Below are 22,726 nucleotides of genomic sequence, written 5' to 3'. Positions count from 1 at the left end.
CCAGACGTGGGTCCCTTGCTCACTTTGCCAATGGATTCCAGCTAGCCTGGCTGATGAGGGGTGTTAACCCAAAACCGGTCCCAGGATGCTTGTTTCAGGTTCAGGGAAGACCAGGCTTGGCAGTTCGGGCTGGACTGTTCCCATGATGCACAGGGTCAAGACTGATTTGCATATAGCTGGGTCTGAACTGAGGTGGTGAAGTGAGCTAAAGAACGATGATGGATTCAACCCAGATCTGTGACTGGGGGTGAGTGTCTGAAAAGTTCCAGCACTCCGTCCATCATCTCCTTGTGTTTGCTTAGATTTATATTTGGCTGAACTAGGTCTGCCATCACTCTTTTGCTTTAGTTTGTGCTCCCTCTCTACTTGGTTATCCTTCTTACCAACAACATTTACAGTGTCTTCTTTTTTTGTCTCTAACTTTTGCATTTCTCTTATACATTTATCAGATTTTTCTACAATTTTAGCAATAGAGAGCCTCTAGCAAGGTGGGATTTCTAGCGGCCCACAGTTTCTCTTGCATTCTCTTGTTTTTACATTGCCAATTAGCTGGTATCTGATCAGTCATAGGACCGAAGTCACATTTGAGTGCCAGTTCTCGTAAACGTGTTATCATTTGATCCACTGTTTCTTTTTCCATTTGCGGTAACAAATAACACTTGTGACGTTGCATTACAATGTTAACTTGTTTACCAAAGTACTTTCCGAGTCTGTTGTTTGCCTCAAAATATGGGTTATCAATAGACTCACCATCAGCCTCCATAACCTCAAGTAAAAACTTAAATAAGTTTTGGCCCTCTTTTCCTAATGAATTTAACAGCAAAGCTTTTTTCCTTGTAGCTTGAAATCTGAGTCCATCGATGGCTTCAATATGTTTTCAAAAATGCCAATCCACTCTTCCCATTCTATAAATGGTGCTTTGCCTTCTGATAAAAAAATGGGGGGCGTTGAAACCATTTGACTAGCTGCCATGCCGTTGTAGAACTGAGCTACGAAAATAGGCGAAAATGAGGCGTACAGATGAGATGTGGTGAATGACAGCTCAGCAGATAGTAGAGTAATTGGTGTGCAAATCACCGTATTGATCTGCACTGGATAGTGAGGCAGGAGTGTGTAGATCACTGGCGAAAATGAAGCATAAAATTAAATGTGGGAAACCACATACACAGCATATAATATTAGACCTGGTGTGCAAATCACTGTATTGACCTGCACTGGATTGTGAGGCAGGAGTGTGCAGATCACAATGTTGTTGTGAAGGACCAAACGAGATGAGGAAGAAACTAACACAGGTGTGCAGATCACCGTGTTGATCTGAGGGAATTATGAGGCAAAGTGTGCAGATCACTGTGTATGCACCGTGTATATTGAGGAAGGGATAAGCGTACGAAGGGTGTGCAGATCACCGTAATGATCTGCAGAGGAATTGGAGGTAAACACGTATGACGAAGTCAATAGAAAACAATCAGTACAGGCGGATCGTATCGTTGGTTGGGCAGATAGGATCAGAACAGGAAAAAACACACACCTAAGATGGTGTCATGTCAACGTGTATGTGTTGATGTTGACGAGAAGAGCGTAGCGATGTGCCTTTCACGCGTAAAGTATCTCGTGGTGGAGCGGTTGCCAGGGAACGCGCTATGAAGGAGCGCGAGCCCGGATTATGAGAAGCAGCGCGAGCGTATAACCGCTCTGAATAAAGTAAAAAGAACAGTACCTGATGCTTTTTTAATAGACGGTTCTGGGCACAACACAGAAATCTGACCCAGCGATGACAGGAAGACTTGATCCAGCGATGCTGCAGAAGACAGCAAGCAGATTGGAGCGCCGATGTAGTCGAAGTGAAGAAACACCGTGGATTCGCTCCCCGCTGTTGAAGAGGACAGGCAATCCTCGCCAAAATGTTGAGAATAATGAAGACAGGTGCCTTGAAGTCTAGAAGGCAGGTTTATTGATGCTCTTCGGCATGGACTGGGATCCCAGCCTGCTTCATCTCACAACCGTGCCTCAGAGAATGCCTGGACTCCCTGGAATGCCAGCAGCATTCCATGGAAACCACAGCAACCCCACGAGACACGTTAGCACAAAGCGAAGAGACTAAATACACATCACAACACAAAACTGCCTTTGAATCGGTCCCACATAGCATCTTATGCCAGAATTTAGCAGTAAGAAACACCCAGCCCCTCTTATTGAAGAGTATTGCCACACTGTACTCAAATACTTTGCTCCAGTCAAAACAGGAGATGGCAGTTCCTTAACCCGTAAAATAAAAACACGGACAGGTTTGAAAGTAGGCTTTGTTTTAACCCCATTGCTTTTTAACATATTTCTGGCTGATCTCATGACTGATTTAAGAGAAGTAAATGCACACACCCCCAGACTTGGAGACAAACCAATCATCTACCTTCCCTATGCTGATGATGCCCTCCTAATATCAAAAACCAGGGTGAGGCTCCAACAAATCTTGGACAGATTGAATGACTAAACTAAGTGCAATGGGCTTACCACCAACCTAGAGAAAACCAGAATAATTATAACCGGCAGAAAAACTAGTCAGGTCAGTGGCATCAAAATAGTTTTTGAATAAAACAGCAGTCGAATATAAGTACTTGAGAGTGGTTGTAGACAAACGCAGAACCTTCCTGCCCCACAAGGAGTCAATAAAATCAAAAGCAGTTTCTCTACCTCATACGTCCCTGAAGCTCTTAAAAAAATTCCTGGGCTCCTTCCTCAACCTCTATTGAAAGTTAAAAATTCTAAACTACACCCTACCACAGTATATGGATCAGATGTTATGTTTGGAAGAGTTTCCAATTTACTGGACAAACTTCTAGTTAGCACCTACAGGAGTTTTCAACCTTCCAAAGCATGACTTCCCAGAACAAATTCGAATGGAGTTTGGCCTAACCAACCAAACATTGGAAAGACAAGGGGCCTTTCTGAAAACTTGTTTTAGCAATGCTCCGCAAGGGAAAACACACTGCAAAGCCAATTGTCGCTAGAAATTGCAAGTGCAGGAAGCAAGTCAGCAGTTATCTAGACCAGTCGCTACAGATCTTAAAGACAGCAGCCCTGTAGTTAGCGCCGGTCACCTTCACAACCTTTAAATGTTTAACCTCCAATGTTATGCGGCAGAAATCCACCTTTATGACAAACAAAAGTTAACACATCTCAGAAACACTTGGCTGATTTTAAGAACTAGGAGATACCGGGTCGACAACCAATTTTATGTGTTGCATGTCGAAATAGGTCAAATGGAAACTCATCATATAACACATGAGGTGGTCTGACAACTTTAGGCTGCATACTTATTGGGAAAAGAAAAAGTGCTAACACTCTTCAGGCTCAGTGTTATGATGCTTTACTGTTACACGATCATATCACAGGCTGTAACTAGCGCGTGGCAGCCGATGCTCACGAGCTCTCCTGCGCGAGAGCATCCCTTTTCTCCTCCCCTCCCATTGGTTGCCACAACATTCCACCTGCCCTGGGGTTCCCTGTCCCCAATTGTCAACTGTCATTATCCTGTCAAGACGTTCACTCCGCACCTGTGTGGGGCTGTTATGAATAAAGCTTTTTGCTGTATTTCGGTTCAGCGTCCTTTATACAAGTGGCGACGAGCGGACTCACTTACAACGGACAGCCCCACTGCGGATTCTCCTGATTATCCTGATTTGAGCGTCTTGAGTTTCGAGAATTTTTTTTTTTTTACCCTTCAAGATCCAACTCACACCTGCTTGCATCACGGATGGCGATATGACTTACCAGATGTAAGTCCAACGTATCCTTTCTGCCTGAGGTGCCTCAGCCTTCTTGCTAGTCTGTGCGCTAATCAGAGGACTTCATGATCGATTGTTGAACATCCTCACGTTCCGTGGTGTTCCTGCCCCCTCACTCGTGCCTGCTGCTGGCTCAAGGTAGGAGCTATCCTTTCTGAGCGCGCCCTCCCCGCGCCTCAAACTAATCCTCCCATTCAGCTTTGACGTTTGCGTGCTCCGCCCTCCGCATGACTGCTTTTCAGCAGGTATTAAGACTGCCTTGTTTACCCAGCTCTCACCTTCGTGCGCAGCTGTTTCCTCCTGTCAGGGAGTCTTCACGCACTTCGACGCTTGCCGCCCACGTCATTGAAACGCAGCGTCAGGCGCCATTTTGTGGAAACTGCATTCAAGCTCATGAGTTCGATCCCCATACCGGCACATTTACGGTGATGTGCACACCACTTCGATTTACATAAGCAAGCTACTGACAGTTTTCACGTTCCTGTGACAACATTTAATATTTGCAGCATAGTTTATGGTTAAATCTGTCCACTGCACACTGACTTTAAAGCATTTTATGACTGTCACCTTTTGGTCAACCCTGTCATCTTTTCACGCCAGCGTGTCAACGTAATTAATTTCTTCTGTGACACATACACAGAGGAACTTATCTTCACGATTTGTGTTTTAGCTTCTTCTGTCCATCAGTGTACATCATGTGTGCGTTAAGTACCTTGAACCTGGCCCAACCTCAAGCCTTTCTTCCCCTCAAAGGAGCACCGTGCATGCCGTGGAAAGAGTATTTTTGTAATTACATAGAAACGGTGGAGGATGAGGATTTCACTCCTGTGAAGAAAAAAAAGAGTACTTTTGTATTGTTTGGGTCCAGGTGGCATAAAAACGTACAACAGCATTGAAAAAAAAGTTAGGGAAGGTGATGATGTTTTTCAGCATGCGTTGGATGATTTAGATTCTCATTTTTCCCCTATAGTGTGTGTCGCTGTGGACCGATACAAATTTTCAAGAAGGAAACAGGGCAAAGATGAGAGCATTGACGAATATGTCTCCGCTTTGAACAACCTAGCCTTAACATGCAGATTTGGTCAACTACAAGAAGAGTTTATACGTGATCAAATAGTTATGCACGCTAGCAACCCAAACATTCAAGACAAACTCTGGGTCAATGGTGAATCTCCTCTGAAGGAGGTAGTCACTTTAGTTAAAAAAGCAGAACTTACAGGTCGATGTTCCAAAGCAGTCCTGGAGGAGCCTAACATAGTAAAAGCAATTAAGTCATCCAATGCTAACAAAATAAGATCTAAAGGTTTTACTCATGAAAGTCCTCGTGATCTTCGCAAGAAAAGTGAACATCACATACCTAAATCCAAGGATCAGAAGATGCACACGGAACGCAAGTGTTATCGCTGTGGGTCTCCTTCCCACTTGGCAGACTTCATTAAATGTCCAGCTAGACATCAAAAGTGCACGTCCTGTGGGTTAACAGGTCACATTGCGAAAGCATGCAATAAAAAGTTATCTAGACACAGCAAACCCGTGAAACACATACAAGAGGAGAGCGACTCCAAGTCGGAGAATTCTGACTACTCTGATTCTGACGACATGAGTTATGTATTTTCCATAGAGTACGACATACTTGAACTTACTCCCTCCAAGAGAAGAAAACCCATGTGTGAAATAAAATTGGGTGGAGTATCGATGAATATAATGGCTGACTCCGGATCGACTTTCACAATAATTAACGAGAACGTTTGGAAACAACAGTTTGTGGACAGAATTGGAACTACTCTTGAAAAATCGAACATTATTGCCAGGAGTTACACAGGCGATAACATAGAGTTCTTAGGGACCCGTGAACTGGAATTTGAATTCAAGAACAGGAAAGCACTCTGCAAACTCTTTGTTGCTAAAAGAGGACCTTCGGTATTGGGATGGAGTGATCAAGCTGATCTTGGCATCATTCTCAACCCCAATAATGCTGACCCTGTTTTGTCCATTGATGAGTCGTACAAACACAGCGTGCACAATGATTTTCCTGAAGTATTCTCTGGCAAAGTGGGTTTCCTAAACAGTTTTCAACACAAAATTGAACTAAAAGACTCGGCAGTTCCATGCATGCACAAAGTAAGACATCTTCCCGTTTCTGTCAGAAGCGACGTCCAACGGGAATTGAACAGATTGGTCCATGATGGTATAATTGAAAGAGTTGAATCTGCTGAGTGGGTTTCTCCCTTGGTTGTTGTTAAACGCCCCAATGGGAAACTCAGACTTTGCATAGACCTCAGAGACCTCAACAAGAATATTATAGTTGACCAATACCCCTTGCTTCGCATCTGTGAAATGTTCAATGCCACTAATGATATGGTTGTATTCTCTATTATAGATTTAAAATCTGCGTATTACCAGATACCCCTACATGTGGATAGCAAGAAGTACACCACATTTATTACACCTTTTGGATGTTACCGCTTCACCAGAGTACCGTTTGGTCTGGCTTCGGCTGCAGCGCTTTTCCAAAGAATAATGACTTCTATCTTTGAGGGCGTTGACGGTGTGAGGTTTTTCCAAGACGACATCCTGGTCATGGGTAGCACCCAATCGGAACATGATTCACGCCTCAGGCAAGTATTGAACAAACTTAAAACGCATGGGCTAACAGTAGAGTTAGACAAATGTAAACTATCCCAAAACAAAGTGACATACTTAGGTCACACGATTAGCCATGAAGGTATCAAACACAAACAAGGCCTAGTGGACGCCATCCTCAATGCTCCCTGTCCATCCAGCAAGGAAGATGTGAGAGCCTTCCTCGGTTTAACTGAATACTACTCGAAATTCATTAGGAATTTTTCAGAAAAGACGTACAATCTAAGACAACTCCAAAAAAACAGAACCAAATTTGAGTGGTTCCCGGATTGCCAGAACACCTTTGACGCCATCAAGAAGGAAATCAGTAATGCACCGTTTCTCAATGGTTTTGACCCGAAGGCCAAAATTTTTGTAACTACCGACGCAAGCAACAAAGGACTGGGTGCCGTACTTGCGCAGAAGGACAATGAGAACAATGAATGGGTTGTGGCCTTTGCATCCAGATCGCTCACCCCTGCTGAGGAAAAGTATTCAGTGATTGAACGTGAGATGCTGGCCTGTACCTGGGCGTTCAACTACTTCAGAGCCTACCTGTGGGGATACAACGTACACCTTCACATGGACCACAAACCATTGATTAAGATTCTGTCTGCTTCTGGTTTGCAAAATGCATCCCCACGATTAAGTAAAATGTCGATCAAATTATTGGATTACAACTACTCAGCAGAATACTGGCCTGGTGTAAAGAACAAAGTAGCTGATTTCTTAAGCAGACTACCTCTACCACACACTGAAAATCCAGACGACCAAGATGAAGCTGAAAAGGTAGCACTACTGTTCAATACGGACCGTGACGGAATCTCGGCGGAGGAGTGGGAACGACATATGGCTAGAGATTCCACACTCCAGGACATTTGCAAGTATATCAACTTCTCCTGGCCTGAGAAACGTCACCTCGATGATAATGCCAAAGCGTTTTGGGAAATAAAGGATGAACTAAGTTTGGAGAATGGTGTGCTGTACAGAATTGGCAAAGCCATAGCCCCCACCACTCTCAGGAACAAAATTCTCAATTTGTGTCACATAGGTCACCTTGGCATCTCAAAAACTAAGCAAAGAGTCAGAACCAACTATTGGTGGCCTGGCATTGACAAACAGACTGAAGTTCTGATAAGAAACTGTGTGGAATGCAGCGATTCTGACAAGACCCTCAAGACGTCCAGAGTTCCCCTCTCTCCTATCACACCCCCCGCAATGGCATGGGAAAGAATAGGATTAGACATCGCCGGACCCATTGAAGGACATGATGGTGAAATCAAGTATTTGCTGGTAGCCATGGACCACTTCTCAAAGTGGCCCGATATAGAAATAGTCTCCGGCGTTGACAGCTCTACAGTCATTTCCTTTCTGGACAAGCTTTTCGTGAGCGAAGGATTACCCAAATGTGTGCTCACCGACAATGGTCCACAATTCACCTCTGAAGCGTTCAAGTCCTTTCTTGAAAGGAATTGCATCACCCACACACACCACCTCACTCTACCATCCTGAAGGCAATGGCCTCATCTAACGTTTTAATCGTGTCTTAAAAGGACACATACAATTATCGAGGAATGCCAACCTCAATTGGGAAGAAGAAATATTCAAACTTATTTGGGCCTTCAGGATTTCCCCATGTGCCAGTACCGGTACAGCACCTTTTGTACTCATGAGAAGCAGACAACCCTTAAGCAAAGACTTGGGTTGGATGCCAACTTCAAAACAATTGGAATGGTCACCGGACACTATTAGGAAAAACATTGTCAGGGCGCAGAAGTGTTATAAAGATTAGTATGACTCCAAACATGGTGTAAAGGAACACTCATGTAGAATTGGGTATCTAGTGAAAGTTCGCCTTGAAAGGAAAGTCAGGAAGGGAGAAAGACGATTCACCGCCCCCCTCCACATCTGCAAACTTTACAACAATGCAGCAAGACTCAGTGATGGCAAAGTCTGGCACATGAATAGGTTAGCTAGATGTCATCTTGAAGCCAAACAAATGAATCTATTTCATAATGATAGAATCAGCAAAGACCTGTGGGTCGATTATGATGAAACCACAAAAGACCACGTATCTATGTCTAGTAATGGGTTTGCACAAGATCACACATCTGGCACTAACTCCTCTGATTGTCACACATTGGACCAGTTTGTGGATGTCAGTCCTCGCACACCAATGCTAAATCGGAGTTGCGAGGATGATACACATTCTGACTCTGAAGTCGCATCTGACGGTCAGTGCCTCAGTGGAAGGTTTGGTAGAACCAGTAACTTATCTTCACGATTTGTGTTTTAGCTTCTTCTGTCCATCAGTGTACATCATGTGTGCGTTAAGTACCTTGAACCTGGCCCAACCTCAAGCCTTTCTTCCCCTCAAAGGAGCACCGTGCATGCCGTGGAAAGAGTATTTTTGTAATTACATAGAAACGGTGGAGGATGAGGATTTCACTCCTGTGAAGAAAAAAAAGAGTACTTTTGTATTGTTTGGGTCCAGGTGGCATAAAAACGTACAACAGCATTGAAAAAAAAGTTAGGGAAGGTGATGATGTTTTTCAGCATGCGTTGGATGATTTAGATTCTCATTTTTCCCCTATAGTGTGTGTCGCTGTGGACCGATACAAATTTTCAAGAAGGAAACAGGGCAAAGATGAGAGCATTGACGAATATGTCTCCGCTTTGAACAACCTAGCCTTAACATGCAGATTTGGTCAACTACAAGAAGAGTTTATACGTGATCAAATAGTTATGCACGCTAGCAACCCAAACATTCAAGACAAACTCTGGGTCAATGGTGAATCTCCTCTGAAGGAGGTAGTCACTTTAGTTAAAAAAGCAGAACTTACAGGTCGATGTTCCAAAGCAGTCCTGGAGGAGCCTAACATAGTAAAAGCAATTAAGTCATCCAATGCTAACAAAATAAGATCTAAAGGTTTTACTCATGAAAGTCCTCGTGATCTTCGCAAGAAAAGTGAACATCACATACCTAAATCCAAGGATCAGAAGATGCACACGGAACGCAAGTGTTATCGCTGTGGGTCTCCTTCCCACTTGGCAGACTTCATTAAATGTCCAGCTAGACATCAAAAGTGCACGTCCTGTGGGTTAACAGGTCACATTGCGAAAGCATGCAATAAAAAGTTATCTAGACACAGCAAACCCGTGAAACACATACAAGAGGAGAGCGACTCCAAGTCGGAGAATTCTGACTACTCTGATTCTGACGACATGAGTTATGTATTTTCCATAGAGTACGACATACTTGAACTTACTCCCTCCAAGAGAAGAAAACCCATGTGTGAAATAAAATTGGGTGGAGTATCGATGAATATAATGGCTGACTCCGGATCGACTTTCACAATAATTAACGAGAACGTTTGGAAACAACAGTTTGTGGACAGAATTGGAACTACTCTTGAAAAATCGAACGTTATTGCCAGGAGTTACACAGGCGATAACATAGAGTTCTTAGGGACCCGTGAACTGGAATTTGAATTCAAGAACAGGAAAGCACTCTGCAAACTCTTTGTTGCTAAAAGAGGACCTTCGGTATTGGGATGGAGTGATCAAGCTGATCTTGGCATCATTCTCAACCCCAATAATGCTGACCCTGTTTTGTCCATTGATGAGTCGTACAAACACAGCGTGCACAATGATTTTCCTGAAGTATTCTCTGGCAAAGTGGGTTTCCTAAACAGTTTTCAACACAAAATTGAACTAAAAGACTCGGCAGTTCCATGCATGCACAAAGTAAGACATCTTCCCGTTTCTGTCAGAAGCGACGTCCAACGGGAATTGAACAGATTGGTCCATGATGGTATAATTGAAAGAGTTGAATCTGCTGAGTGGGTTTCTCCCTTGGTTGTTGTTAAACGCCCCAATGGGAAACTCAGACTTTGCATAGACCTCAGAGACCTCAACAAGAATATTATAGTTGACCAATACCCCTTGCCTCGCATCTGTGAAATGTTCAATGCCACTAATGATATGGTTGTATTCTCTATTATAGATTTAAAATCTGCGTATTACCAGATACCCCTACATGTGGATAGCAAGAAGTACACCACATTTATTACACCTTTTGGATGTTACCGCTTCACCAGAGTACCGTTTGGTCTGGCTTCGGCTGCAGCGCTTTTCCAAAGAATAATGACTTCTATCTTTGAGGGCGTTGACGGTGTGAGGTTTTTCCAAGACGACATCCTGGTCATGGGTAGCACCCAATCGGAACATGATTCACGCCTCAGGCTAGTATTGAACAAACTTAAAACGCATGGGCTAACAGTAGAGTTAGACAAATGTAAACTATCCCAAAACAAAGTGACATACTTAGGTCACACGATTAGCCATGAAGGTATCAAACACAAACAAGGCCTAGTGGACGCCATCCTCAATGCTCCCTGTCCATCCGGCAAGGAAGATGTGAGAGCCTTCCTCGGTTTAACTGAATACTACTCGAAATTCATTAGGAATTTTTCAGAAAAGACGTACAATCTAAGACAACTCCAAAAAAACAGAACCAAATTTGAGTGGTTCCCGGATTGCCAGAACACCTTTGACGCCATCAAGAAGGAAATCAGTAATGCACGGTTTCTCAATGGTTTTGACCCGAAGGCCAAAATTTTTTTAACTACCGACGCAAGCAACAAAGGACTGGGTGCCGTACTTGCGCAGAAGGACAATGAGAACAATGAATGGGTTGTGGCCTTTGCATCCAGATCGCTCACCCCTGCTGAGGAAAAGTATTCAGTGATTGAACGCGAGATGCTGGCCTGTACCTGGGCGTTCAACTACTTCAGAGCCTACCTGTGGGGATACAACGTACACCTTCACATGGACCACAAACCATTGATTAAGATTCTGTCTGCTTCTGGTTTGCAAAATGCATCCCCACGATTAAGTAAAATGTCGATCAAATTATTGGATTACAACTACTCAGCAGAATACTGGCCTGGTGTAAAGAACAAAGTAGCTGATTTCTTAAGCAGACTACCTCTACCACACACTGAAAATCCAGACGACCAAGATGAAGCTGAAAAGGTAGCACTACTGTTCAATACGGACCGTGACGGAATCTCGGCGGAGGAGTGGGAACGACATATGGCTAGAGATTCCACACTCCAGGACATTTGCAAGTATATCAACTTCTCCTGGCCTGAGAAACGTCACCTCGATGATAATGCCAAAGCGTTTTGGGAAATAAAGGATGAACTAAGTTTGGAGAATGGTGTGCTGTACAGAATTGGCAAAGCCATAGCCCCCACCACTCTCAGGAACAAAATTCTCAATTTGTGTCACATAGGTCACCTTGGCATCTCAAAAACTAAGCAAAGAGTCAGAACCAACTATTGGTGGCCTGGCATTGACAAACAGACTGAAGTTCTGATAAGAAACTGTGTGGAATGCAGCGATTCTGACAAGACCCTCAAGACGTCCAGAGTTCCCCTCTCTCCTATCACACCCCCCGCAATGGCATGGGAAAGAATAGGATTAGACATCGCCGGACCCATTGAAGGACATGATGGTGAAATCAAGTATTTGCTGGTAGCCATGGACCACTTCTCAAAGTGGCCCGATATAGAAATAGTCTCCGGCGTTGACAGCTCTACAGTCATTTCCTTTCTGGACAAGCTTTTCGTGAGCGAAGGATTACCCAAATGTGTGCTCACCGACAATGGTCCACAATTCACCTCTGAAGCGTTCAAGTCCTTTCTTGAAAGGAATTGCATCACCCACACACACCACCTCACTCTACCATCCTGAAGGCAATGGCCTCATCTAACGTTTTAATCGTGTCTTAAAAGGACACATACAATTATCGAGGAATGCCAACCTCAATTGGGAAGAAGAAATATTCAAACTTATTTGGGCCTTCAGGATTTCCCCATGTGCCAGTACCGGTACAGCACCTTTTGTACTCATGAGAAGCAGACAACCCTTAAGCAAAGACTTGGGTTGGATGCCAACTTCAAAACAATTGGAATGGTCACCGGACACTATTAGGAAAAACATTGTCAGGGCGCAGAAGTGTTATAAAGATTAGTATGACTCCAAACATGGTGTAAAGGAACACTCATTTAGAATTGGGTATCTAGTGAAAGTTCGCCTTGAAAGGAAAGTCAGGAAGGGAGAAAGACGATTCACCGCCCCCTCCACATCTGCAAACTTTACAACAATGCAGCAAGACTCAGTGATGGCAAAGTCTGGCACATGAATAGGTTAGCTAGATGTCATCTTGAAGCCAAACAAATGAATCTATTTCATAATGATAGAATCAGCAAAGACCTGTGGGTCGATTATGATGAAACCACAAAAGACCACGTATCTATGTCTAGTAATGGGTTTGCACAAGATCACACATCTGGCACTAACTCCTCTGATTGTCACACATTGGACCAGTTTGTGGATGTCAGTCCTCGCACACCAATGCTAAATCGGAGTTGCGAGGATGATACACATTCTGACTCTGAAGTCGCATCTGAAGGTCAGTGCCTCAGTGGAAGGTTTGGTAGAACCAGTAACGATTCCCACTCAGACACAGAATGTGTATGTGACCCTCACAGAGCTAGGGGTAGGTTTGGCAGAACCATCAACAAACCCAAACGTTATGATGATTTTGTTTGTGATTAACATTGCACATTTATACATTATATTGCATTGGTATTGGAATGTCGTTTAACCCCTTCTGTGCCACGCCCTTTCCCCCTCCTGTGCCGGGCGTTTTATTAGTGGGTGGGGTTCATGACGAGATAGTCTCGTCATGGGCACAGCGCGACCGTGCTCCATGACGAGACTATCTCGTCATGGGCACTGAAGAGGTTAAGCATTCAAGAGAGGAAGATGTGTTATGATGCTTTACTGTTACACGATCATATCACAGGCTGTAACTAGCGCGTGGCAGCCGATGCTCACGAGCTCTCCTGCGCGAGAGCATCCCTTTTCTCCTCCCCTCCCATTGGTTGCCACAACATTCCACCTGCCCTGGGGTTCCCTGTCCCCAACTGTCAACTGTCATTATCCTGTCAAGACGTTCACTCCGCACCTGTGTGGGGCTGTTATGAATAAAGCTTTTTGCTGTATTTCAGTTCAGCGTCCTTTCTACACTCAGCCGTTTTTTATAGTGAACAAATTTTGCATAGTGTCTCCATTTGCCCAATTTTGTAACTGGAAAGGTATGTCCTACTTATTAAAACCCCAATTTCAGCTACTAGGTATATGCTCCTGAAGACCTGCATTAATGGCTTACCTCAAAGCAAAGTACATCATCCTAGCAGCGAGCTTCATGAAATACATGCAGCTTTCTGAAAAACTATTGAATACCTCCGCCCCTTACGAAATATCATAGTATTAGAGATCTTATTGTGCGCGTGAAGGCCAATTTATTTTGCAGTAACCGCTCCTGCCAAATGAGCTACTCTCCTGCCACTTTGCACATTAGCTCTTTCTCTCCTCCCATTAACCTAGTTGTGGAAGTGGTGGTGGACTCACCGTCTGACGAATTGCTCTTGAGGTTCTTTGCACTTTAAGTCCATCATACTTCCTAATAACCCATTGATGAAATCGGTGCCCCCACTGGCCTTACTGTTATGAGGAATTTTAAATTGCAACGAAACTTTGAGATGGTTTTTTCTATTAAAGCAGCCTGTAGCCCCGTTGCAGGACTCCACGGGTACCAAGAGTCCTTTTTATGACAACTGACGATTGTGTGTAACTCCTTTTCCATGAATGGTTTTTGGTAACTAAGACATGAATACATGTATACTCTTATTATACTCGTATATGCCACATGGAACACCAGGAAGACAAAATTTGTGTCTTAGAGTTGTTGGGAGGATTCTTGACAACCGATTCAAAAATGTAAATCTTGTTTGTAAAAATTGTCAGATAGTCTGTCCTAGTTCATTGCATTAAACCGGAAAAAAACATCGACCCCGTTGCGTGCATGTTAATACGAATTTACCATTTACAATTATCTGCATGAGGGTAATGAGATATTTTGCTATGACTCGTCACTTAATTTTGTCACCGAAAATCAGAATCGCGAATTTTATATTTACGATGAAATGCAAAGTAACACCTCTGGTGTAGTTTTGACTTATAACTAGGAATGTTGTCTTGTACGGAGTCCCACAAGAGGAGACAGAAATAGTTTGAAAATATGGTCCCCGTGCAGGAAACTTTCGAAGGTCTAGAGGCTTGAGCGGCCTGCGATCTCACCTTGGGGGACTTCCTCTCCGTGTTTCTGCTCACCAACACCGGGTTATCATACCGTAGAAGGGAGTCTGCAGGGGGAATCATTTTGGCAACTCTCACAGGGTGTCGAGACACCTAACCCTCTCTCGCTCTCGAAAATACTGCTACCACGGAGACCTGGGGAAGCCGTAGACAGTCACTATGGTAACTAGACGCCATAAAGGGAAACTAAGGAAACAGAGGCAGGACTCAAAAGGTTACACTCCTTACCAGGCGGTCATAGTAGGTAGGGAAGCGGGCACATATAAAGCCCTCTTTCAGTCTGGTAGTGATAGCTGACAAGCCGTTCAAAAATGGCCATCGTAAATGATATACTACGATAAAACCTGTTACGTATCACTAGTACAAAAGATCTAGTTAGGGAAGTGGGTCGATATAAAGCCTCTCTTTAAAATTGGGTGATAGTTGACGGTTCATTCAAAGATGGCCGCCACAAAATGTATAATACGATAACACTTTTACAAGTACAACCGGTGGGCAAGAATCACTCGCGCTTCGCGCATAACACAACCACCGCCTATCTCCACAGAGGTTTACCACGCTTGTCCTCTTCTTTTATTGGTCAAGTTGGAAGCTCGTTGCGGCAGCTCATTGGCAAATGAGCACACGTGATGCGTGTGGCGTCAGAGCGTCGAGCGGAGTCGGCGGTAGTTTGAATTTGAATTGCAAGCAGATTTTGGCGTAGTTGTATTTGTGGTAAGTGAAGTGCCCGAAATCTGGGGGTGCGTTATAAAAAAAAGCATAAGGAAAATCAGCATTAGCGCCCAACAGGGGTGGGAAGGAGATTACATAAAACGGTGGTTTTGCGAGAGATGTTTCTGAATGTAATTTAATTCTATCTCCAACACACGGCATAGGCTGTCGGTTTAAGACAAAGACTTCCGCGTCTAGTTACGGGCTTTTAGAAATACTACAGACCAGTAACCCATAATAAAGGAAAGCAATTTCCCCATTCATTGTATATACCCTTCGTATGTAAATCTTGAATGTAGGCACGTTTTTTCACAGCCGACTCATCTTCGCTACAAAAACCTTTTTTTTTCTTCTAGTACTCACACTGAGCTAATGCAAACTGGCTATCCGTTTTGGAATGCAAATTTGACACCAGCGTGTGGAGTTGTTTTTCTGTGTGACCTTTGTGTTGCTAGCCTGGGCCATGAAAAGTTGCTTGTTCTGTTTATGCAATTTGACCTACTGCAAAACACATTTGTCTAGTTTCTGTATGCAGTAGATGAGAGAAAATCAAAACGCTTCTATGCCTCGTCAAGGGTAGTAAGCGCTATATAAATGCAATTACATCACCTGCTAAGCAAAGCCACCCGCCCACCTCCCCCATCCAGATGTGGTTGTTGTGTTGTCTTGCAACATTTATTTAGCGATCACTACCCCTCTGTGGGGGCGTTGAAGCGCTTGTCTACGTGGGTAGCATGCTACATTGTGCAGGATGCATGGCTAGAAGGATGTTGTCTTTGTTTTGATCCTATTTGAGAAATGTTTACATGTTGTTCATGAGGACCACCGAAGTACGGTTATTGTGTTATGGGGCGTAGCGCATAGCAGTGTGATAGATCAAGAAGGGTTGGAACCTAGCTCCAGAAGTTGTGCCGTGGCATTTCCCATAACACTATGCCTTTGAATGTAAATAGTGCATCATATAGCAGACGAGGCAGCAAAGGGATCCAATTCACTTTCTGGAGGGCGTACTTGATCAAATGTAGGTTTGTAGGCCTAAATGGGAGATGCTATATGAAGCTAGTAGACCCGCTGTAAGCTTTGTGTTGGCAAACTAGAAGTCGCGCATAAAAATGCAGTTGAGAGAGCTTTTGTGTGTTGAAATCAAAATGTGCATTAATAATAGTGTGCCGAGCAATTAATTTGCACTTTAGTTAACGTGTATACTAGAATGCAGCTAATACAATGGAAACAGCATAATTAGGAAATGTTAACGTTTGTTTTTTTGGCTTATGATAGCTAGATCTCGGTCCTCTACTTTATTTAAATCAAGATGGATGATATATCGATGTGTTCTGTTTATATTTCTGCCTGGCACTACATGTGCTACTACTAGGATGTGTACTGTTTATTTTGTATGACAATATTGTTCCCAAAAGGACTCGCTAGCAGAGATCCTTTTGCAACATTTTCCAAGGACCTTCGCTTGCATGTGATGTTCCATTCATTCACAAGGGCTCACTGTTGTTTATGTAACTAGTTTTTTTCCTACTCCTTCGGTTGACGATTATCTCTTGTGGTAATTAATATTCATCTTGTGGGTGAGTGCTAAGGTGAGGGGGGCTGTGACATTTTTCAAATTCAAAAATGTGATTTGTGTAATGATTATACCATGCTGACTTGGCAGAGTTTGTACTTTACTATGCCAAAAAAACTGTACATAAACCCTTTTATTTGTGGGTGAGCCAGAAGACTTTTCCTGAACCCCTAGGGATACTACCTGATTTTTCGCTGATTTTGCTGCATATTTGAGTCTCTGTTTCTGATTTGCCTATTATTCTGCATTGTTCTTATTACTGAGAGCCTTAATGGACATGATTTTACGCATTCAAATGACACTATTACTGCATTTTACTATTTCTGTGATATTCCTTTGAATTTTATAATAAACCTTTGTGTTTTTTTTTTTTTTTTACTAAGTTCCGCTCTAGAATTGACTGTTTGAGTCAGTTCTTTACTTACTGACTATATGTTGAAATGCTGCTTTGAACCTTGTCTCTGGGACATATTGCCTCAGGATTTTGAGGTTAATACTGTCCCCGATCCACCCAACATATGGACATGCCATTGAATTTCTTCGTTTTTTTTTTCTTCTGTCAAAGGGGTGCAGAGCTCCCACACAGTATTGGAGGAAAGTGAGAATAGATGCGAACTAGCTTGCAGATTCCATACCCTCAACTTCCTTTTTTATGGAGTTGTTTGCCCAATAACATTTGGTTCTGTTTAATGCCAGGTTTTTAATGGTCCTCAAAATTAGATGTCATTTATCGATGTTGTAGCAGGAATGGATTTCGGTATCTTTTTATAATATCGCCTGCTGGTGGCGCAAGACATAGGAGTGTGAGCGTATCACAGGGAGCTCAGTGTTCAGGGACACCGCAGAGGCTGGCCGCTATACTCAGCCCCCATCCACTGACTGGCCCTCATTCTGCTGCCCGAACTTCTTGGATTCTTGCTCCCTGACTTCCATTCTCCTGGGCCGGATTGTTGTGGTTGCTGAGCTGGGGGCTGGTGGGTCTTGCAGCTTGGCCCTGCCACACACCAGCCGGATGGATTAGCCCAGCCCCGTGCTGCATTGTGCCGCTAAGGAATTCGCGGGCTATTGGACTACTGGGCCACAGGAAGATTTTAAGAACACCAAGAGAAGACTCAAGGTGAGCCACTCAGGTGCTAAGTGCTGCGGGCCAGTGGGGCTCATTTAATTTGTGGTGTGCATTCAGCGAACTGGAGCAGCTGTAGTAGAGTCCATTGGCAATAGAGCCACTGTGTCAGGTTGAGCCCCCAGACTGCAGAAACAGCCCGTCTATGATAGGGTGCGGCTTGCGGCCATGGGTGTGCTCCCGCCCTCAACATTTTCAACCTAAAGAGAGAAAATGCATAGACACAACTGCTAACTGCCCTGGAGAAGGGCTAGAGTAGTGCTCTTCCCCCTTAATACCAAGAACTTTGTGTCTACTGTAAACGCGCCATGACCCTGGCAAATAGGTGCTCAAAAAAGGTGGTTCAGAGTCGCTCACTAAGAGTCTAGAACAACATGCGGAAAGGGACCCTAAGTACACCTGAGCCTGTTGCCGTAACCACGCATGTAGAGCATGCCAAAGCAAATTTACCTCTTTTTTTTTTTTAAATTACTGTAATATGAGTAGACTAACTTCAAAGCTGAAAACAAGCTTTTACCAAAAGATCAATTTTAGATCCCGAACCTATGCCAACCTTTGGAGCAGTGGAGAGTCTGGCTACTACAAAAAACAGCCGGAATGATACATTGAGAGAGCTGGGGGTGTCCCCTCTCAAAAGTGGGCTGGCTCCCCCCAGCGAAGAAATATGTGGCAAAAAAATTCTTAAAAGGGGTGCTCATGAGTCTAAATTTGAGGACAGGAGAGTATCAAAAAGCCCAGGCACAAACACAACTAAGTTTGTACGGTTCTGTGGACGGTTCGCAAAGCTTGGGTGCTCTGCCACAGAGTGAGCATGAGGTGTTGGCAGAGAAGTTTATCAAAGTCAACAATCCTCCATCCCCTGAACCATCAAAACATCTTTCATGGGAGGACGCAGCCCAAAGCGCCATCTGATCGGCTGGAAGATAAATGCCATGCTGTGACTTTCTGAGCACCAGCTCTCTAATGTTCTTGTACTACACTTTGCCCGATGTACCAACGAGCATCACAGTACATGCAAGGTCAAGAACAGAGGGGTCTGGAAATCATGTGGACACCATTATCATCTTAGTCAATACTGTTGAGGCGCAGGCGGAGATCGAATACTTTCCTCAGGAAAGTAGTGGAGCCTCTATGCGTGACCTTCACTTCGATGATTCAATCTTCCAGAAGACCGGCTAGCAGGGATACTCTGAAAGTTCCTTAGTCAATCTGGAAGTCTCACTAGGTTTTATAATTTCAGAACCAATGAATGCCCTCAATAGAATTTTATCCATAATTCTTTTGCTTCTAGAGAAAACCTTAGATGGGTCCGACCATAGAGAATCCCTATTGACTCTGATTCTTTTTGCCCTCGTGCGTGAAGGCAGGAAACAAGATGCAGCTTCACAGACTGGCTCTGAAAATAGGATTGGAAATTTGATAGCCCAAAGGGAAATTCCCTTAACCCAACTCGTTAGATCGACTGAAATTAGCTTAGCATGCCAAGCTGCCTTAAATTGCTTGCTTCCTTGACAGAAAAACGAAATGAGGAAATTAAAACTAGTACTACCCCCATAACGCAAAAGTATGGGCTCTTATTACCATCCCAAATATGAAGAACTGCAAATCTGGGCCAAGAGGAACTGCAGTGGGTTGCTTTGGCTTCTCAACATGTACTCAAGGAAGCCCGTATCACAAACTTTTAATGATAAAAGTACGAGCCCTACTACAAAACCGGCAAGCATTAGGAAGAAGGTCAAATGCAAATTAAAGCAAAGCACCAAACCTACTTTTCCTATTTTCTCACTAAAGTGTCTTCTCTCCGACCCGACCCCAAGTGAGAACTCAGAAAGCACAGAAATAGCAGAAAGTGCAATCTTCCAAGATCTAACTTCTATCGGCACATTTGGAGAAGAGAATGATGCAAGCATTGCAAATAACACTACTTAGCTGGAAACAGATGTGCCTTTACAGAACGATGGTGGCCAAGGAGCCACCACCATGATATGCATGAAAAAGCACTCTGTGCAACCCAAAAAGGAAATCTAAGAGGAGAAGTCGACTCCATTAGAGGAGCTATTGAGAGGCCTCAACATGGTAAGTTAAGAAACCCTGGCACTTTGATGACCCTGTGGAAAGCTTAGGTGCCGGTCAGCCTGGGAGTGTGTGTTGGTCATACAGGTGTTCCCAGGCCAGCACCAAGCCTCCACCCCATGGTCCGATCTTTGTAAGGCATGGAGGGAATAGGGAGGACAAACCGAAGACGGAAAAGAAACTCTGACAGACAGTGCTACCATAGCCAACCGAGAAGAAGATGAATGTTGCCTGGAATTTATTGACCTTTTCGTGGATCTCGGCTCAACAATTTTTAAATAGATCAAGATTGCTAGCCCTTTTCAATGTTATTGCCTAGCTAAGAGTGGTCCAGTAAAGTGACATGACGAGAGTAAAATTGATTAATCGGCAACCTGGGCCAGGCTTAAGAGGGAATAGTGTTTACTCATCCAAGGTCTAATTCACCTTACCCAGTCTCGCTGGACTGGTTCTTAGCTATATAGATGATTTTCAGATCATTGGGGTCGACATAAAGCTAAGCCCAAGTTCTGAACGAGAAGATACCACTCCATCAGTGCAACATTGGTTGCAAACAGCCCCTCCTCCCCAGGCACTGAGCGCCCCATCAATCGTAAATCATTTGCAGGAGTATTAAACCGAGTATCCACAATAATCTGCGCATTACTGCTTACAATAACCCGAGGACACTTAAGTTTCCAAATCCAGTGATCAAACAAGCTAAGGCAGACCACAAACACTAGAAATGGGTAGCAGCAGCGCTGGCAACTACACCTGGAGACTCCTCCAGATGGGACTCTGAGTATGGAAGAGCCTGCCCTCTGCGTCAGCTGCCCCCGATTCCAACCGGGTTATTCGCAGCCAGTATTATGGACAAGTCTAGCAATGACTAATTATATGTTTTATCATGGAGTATCGCAGGAACAGAGGAGGAGGATTGGCTGAAGTACATCACGCAATATAACATGCTGTTTTTAAGAAACATGGGCCCTTGAGGGAATCGGTGTAAATGAGTTCCTTGACAAAATAATCCAGGCTACCCGTCCTTGGAGGAGTCGGCCTGTGGGAGGGCTTACTTTATGGGTGCCAAGTAAGTTGAAATGCAGAATTGAGCAGCTGGCTGTAGCTACACTGTCTTCTAATGTACAACATGTGAGAATCTGCCTTATGTGCCCAAAGCAGGTGTGGTTGATATTCTGAATGTGTATATTCCACAAAGCGGGCCCCCAGAGGTCCTGGCGATTTGGGGAACTTTTGTTTACTACATCAGTAGTATCAGGGATGATGAGGCCTCCCACAATCTGAAAGAGGAGGCTAATAGGGAGAAGTATATGGTATTAATTTGTGGAATTAACACATAACTATCCGATACTATCATTAATAATGAGGTCCTAATGGAAGACCGTAGTCAAGGTATCCCAGAGTCAGCTATGAGCAATTTTAAATCCACCAAGAAGGGAGGTGCATTCTCTGATCTCCTGACGATAAACTATCTGCTACGTTTTATCAATGGCTGCTCTCCCTCAGATAGCACCGCTAGGACAACTTTTAACAATGGGAGATGATTATCATTAATTGATTTTACCCTAATAAGTATAGAGGGATGGGAACAGTTGTATATGACTGTCATCATGAGAGTGACCACAACCCTGTGGTACTCTGCCTGAAATTATGCTTCGAGGAGGGGAGGCACAGCAAAGAATTCAATGGAGATGAGCTATGCGCGTGTGGTTGCCCCATCTAATAGAAAGAGAATAAGGTGGATTAGTGAGAAATATTCTCGCAGACTCCCACTGCTAGAGTGTATAATGTCTAAGTATAGATTTGTAATTTTGAACTCCCCTTCTGATGATGATGGTGTAATCTTATCAGCCTACAGTGGGATGGTAAAAGACCTGAAGGTCCTGTGGTCTAAGCCCATTGGTCTTAAACCCGCTAGGCTGGATGAAGGGAAGCAGAGCAAGGGTTAACTTGTATGATGAGGCATGCCAAAGAAAGAAAGGCGGTGTTTCATCTGCTCTAGTACAATGAGATTGCACCGCACAACAAACATTGTTATTCAGGGACTATAGGGATGAGGAAAAACACCTTCTGAAAACTAAAACTGCTGCATCAATTGAATCTTTTCGCCTGTTAGCCTGCTGTTCTTCCTGACTGAAGGAGAAGCTGTTGGGGGAGGACCACAAATACCGAGCCCCCATGCTGCTGGCTGTGCTTAAAAGTGCGTCACACTCCCGCGGCAGAGTAGCCTCCAGTTTGCCTGCTGTTCTGCCTGACTGAAGGAGAAGCCGTTGGGGGAGGACCACAACTACCAATCCCTGTACTGCTGGCTGCGCTTAAAAGCGCATTGCTCTCCCGCGGCTGAGTAGCTGCCTTTTAGCCTGTTTGCCTGCCTGAAGGAGATGCTGTTGACAGAGGACCACAACTACCAAACTCCCCTGCTGCTGGCTGCGCTTAAAAGCGTGTTGCGCTCCCGCTGCTGAGTAGCCGCCTGTTTGCCTGCCATTCTGCCTGACTGAAGGAGAAGCCGTTGTGGGGGGACCACAACTACCGAGCCCCCCTGCTGCTGGCTTCACTTAAAAGCGCATCGCGCACCTGCGGCATGGGACGTGCCAGGGCCAAGGGCGG

General features: G+C 44.2%; 2 protein-coding genes across 5 annotated transcripts in view; one reads left to right on the top strand and one right to left on the bottom strand.

Moving 5' to 3' along the window:
- Nucleotides 1-14,818, bottom strand: part of DNALI1 (dynein axonemal light intermediate chain 1) — a 211,792-nt gene extending 196,974 nt beyond the window's left edge. The window contains exon 1 of the mRNA XM_085647900.1: nt 14,619-14,818. Coding sequence (XP_085504026.1) covers nt 14,619-14,699 — 81 coding nt within the window. The 5' untranslated portion in view covers nt 14,700-14,818. The remainder of the gene's footprint in view (nt 1-14,618) is intronic.
- A 399-nt stretch (nt 14,819-15,217) lies between these two features.
- Nucleotides 15,218-22,726, top strand: part of CDCA8 (cell division cycle associated 8) — a 184,904-nt gene continuing 177,395 nt past the window's right edge. Inside the window, exon 1 of one of the 4 annotated variants that reach the window (XM_085647896.1) lies at nt 15,218-15,350. The gene's annotated coding sequence lies outside the window, so the exon portion shown is untranslated. The remainder of the gene's footprint in view (nt 15,351-22,726) is intronic. The other 3 variants (XM_085647898.1, XM_085647899.1, XM_085647897.1) reach the window with 3 other exon arrangements.

Source organism: Triturus cristatus, chromosome 3_2 (genome assembly GCF_964204655.1).
Source record: "Triturus cristatus chromosome 3_2, aTriCri1.1, whole genome shotgun sequence".
Taxonomy (NCBI): Eukaryota; Metazoa; Chordata; class Amphibia; order Caudata; family Salamandridae; genus Triturus; species Triturus cristatus.
Note: the sequence above shows the minus strand (reverse complement) of the source record. Positions and strands in the feature narration are given on the sequence as shown.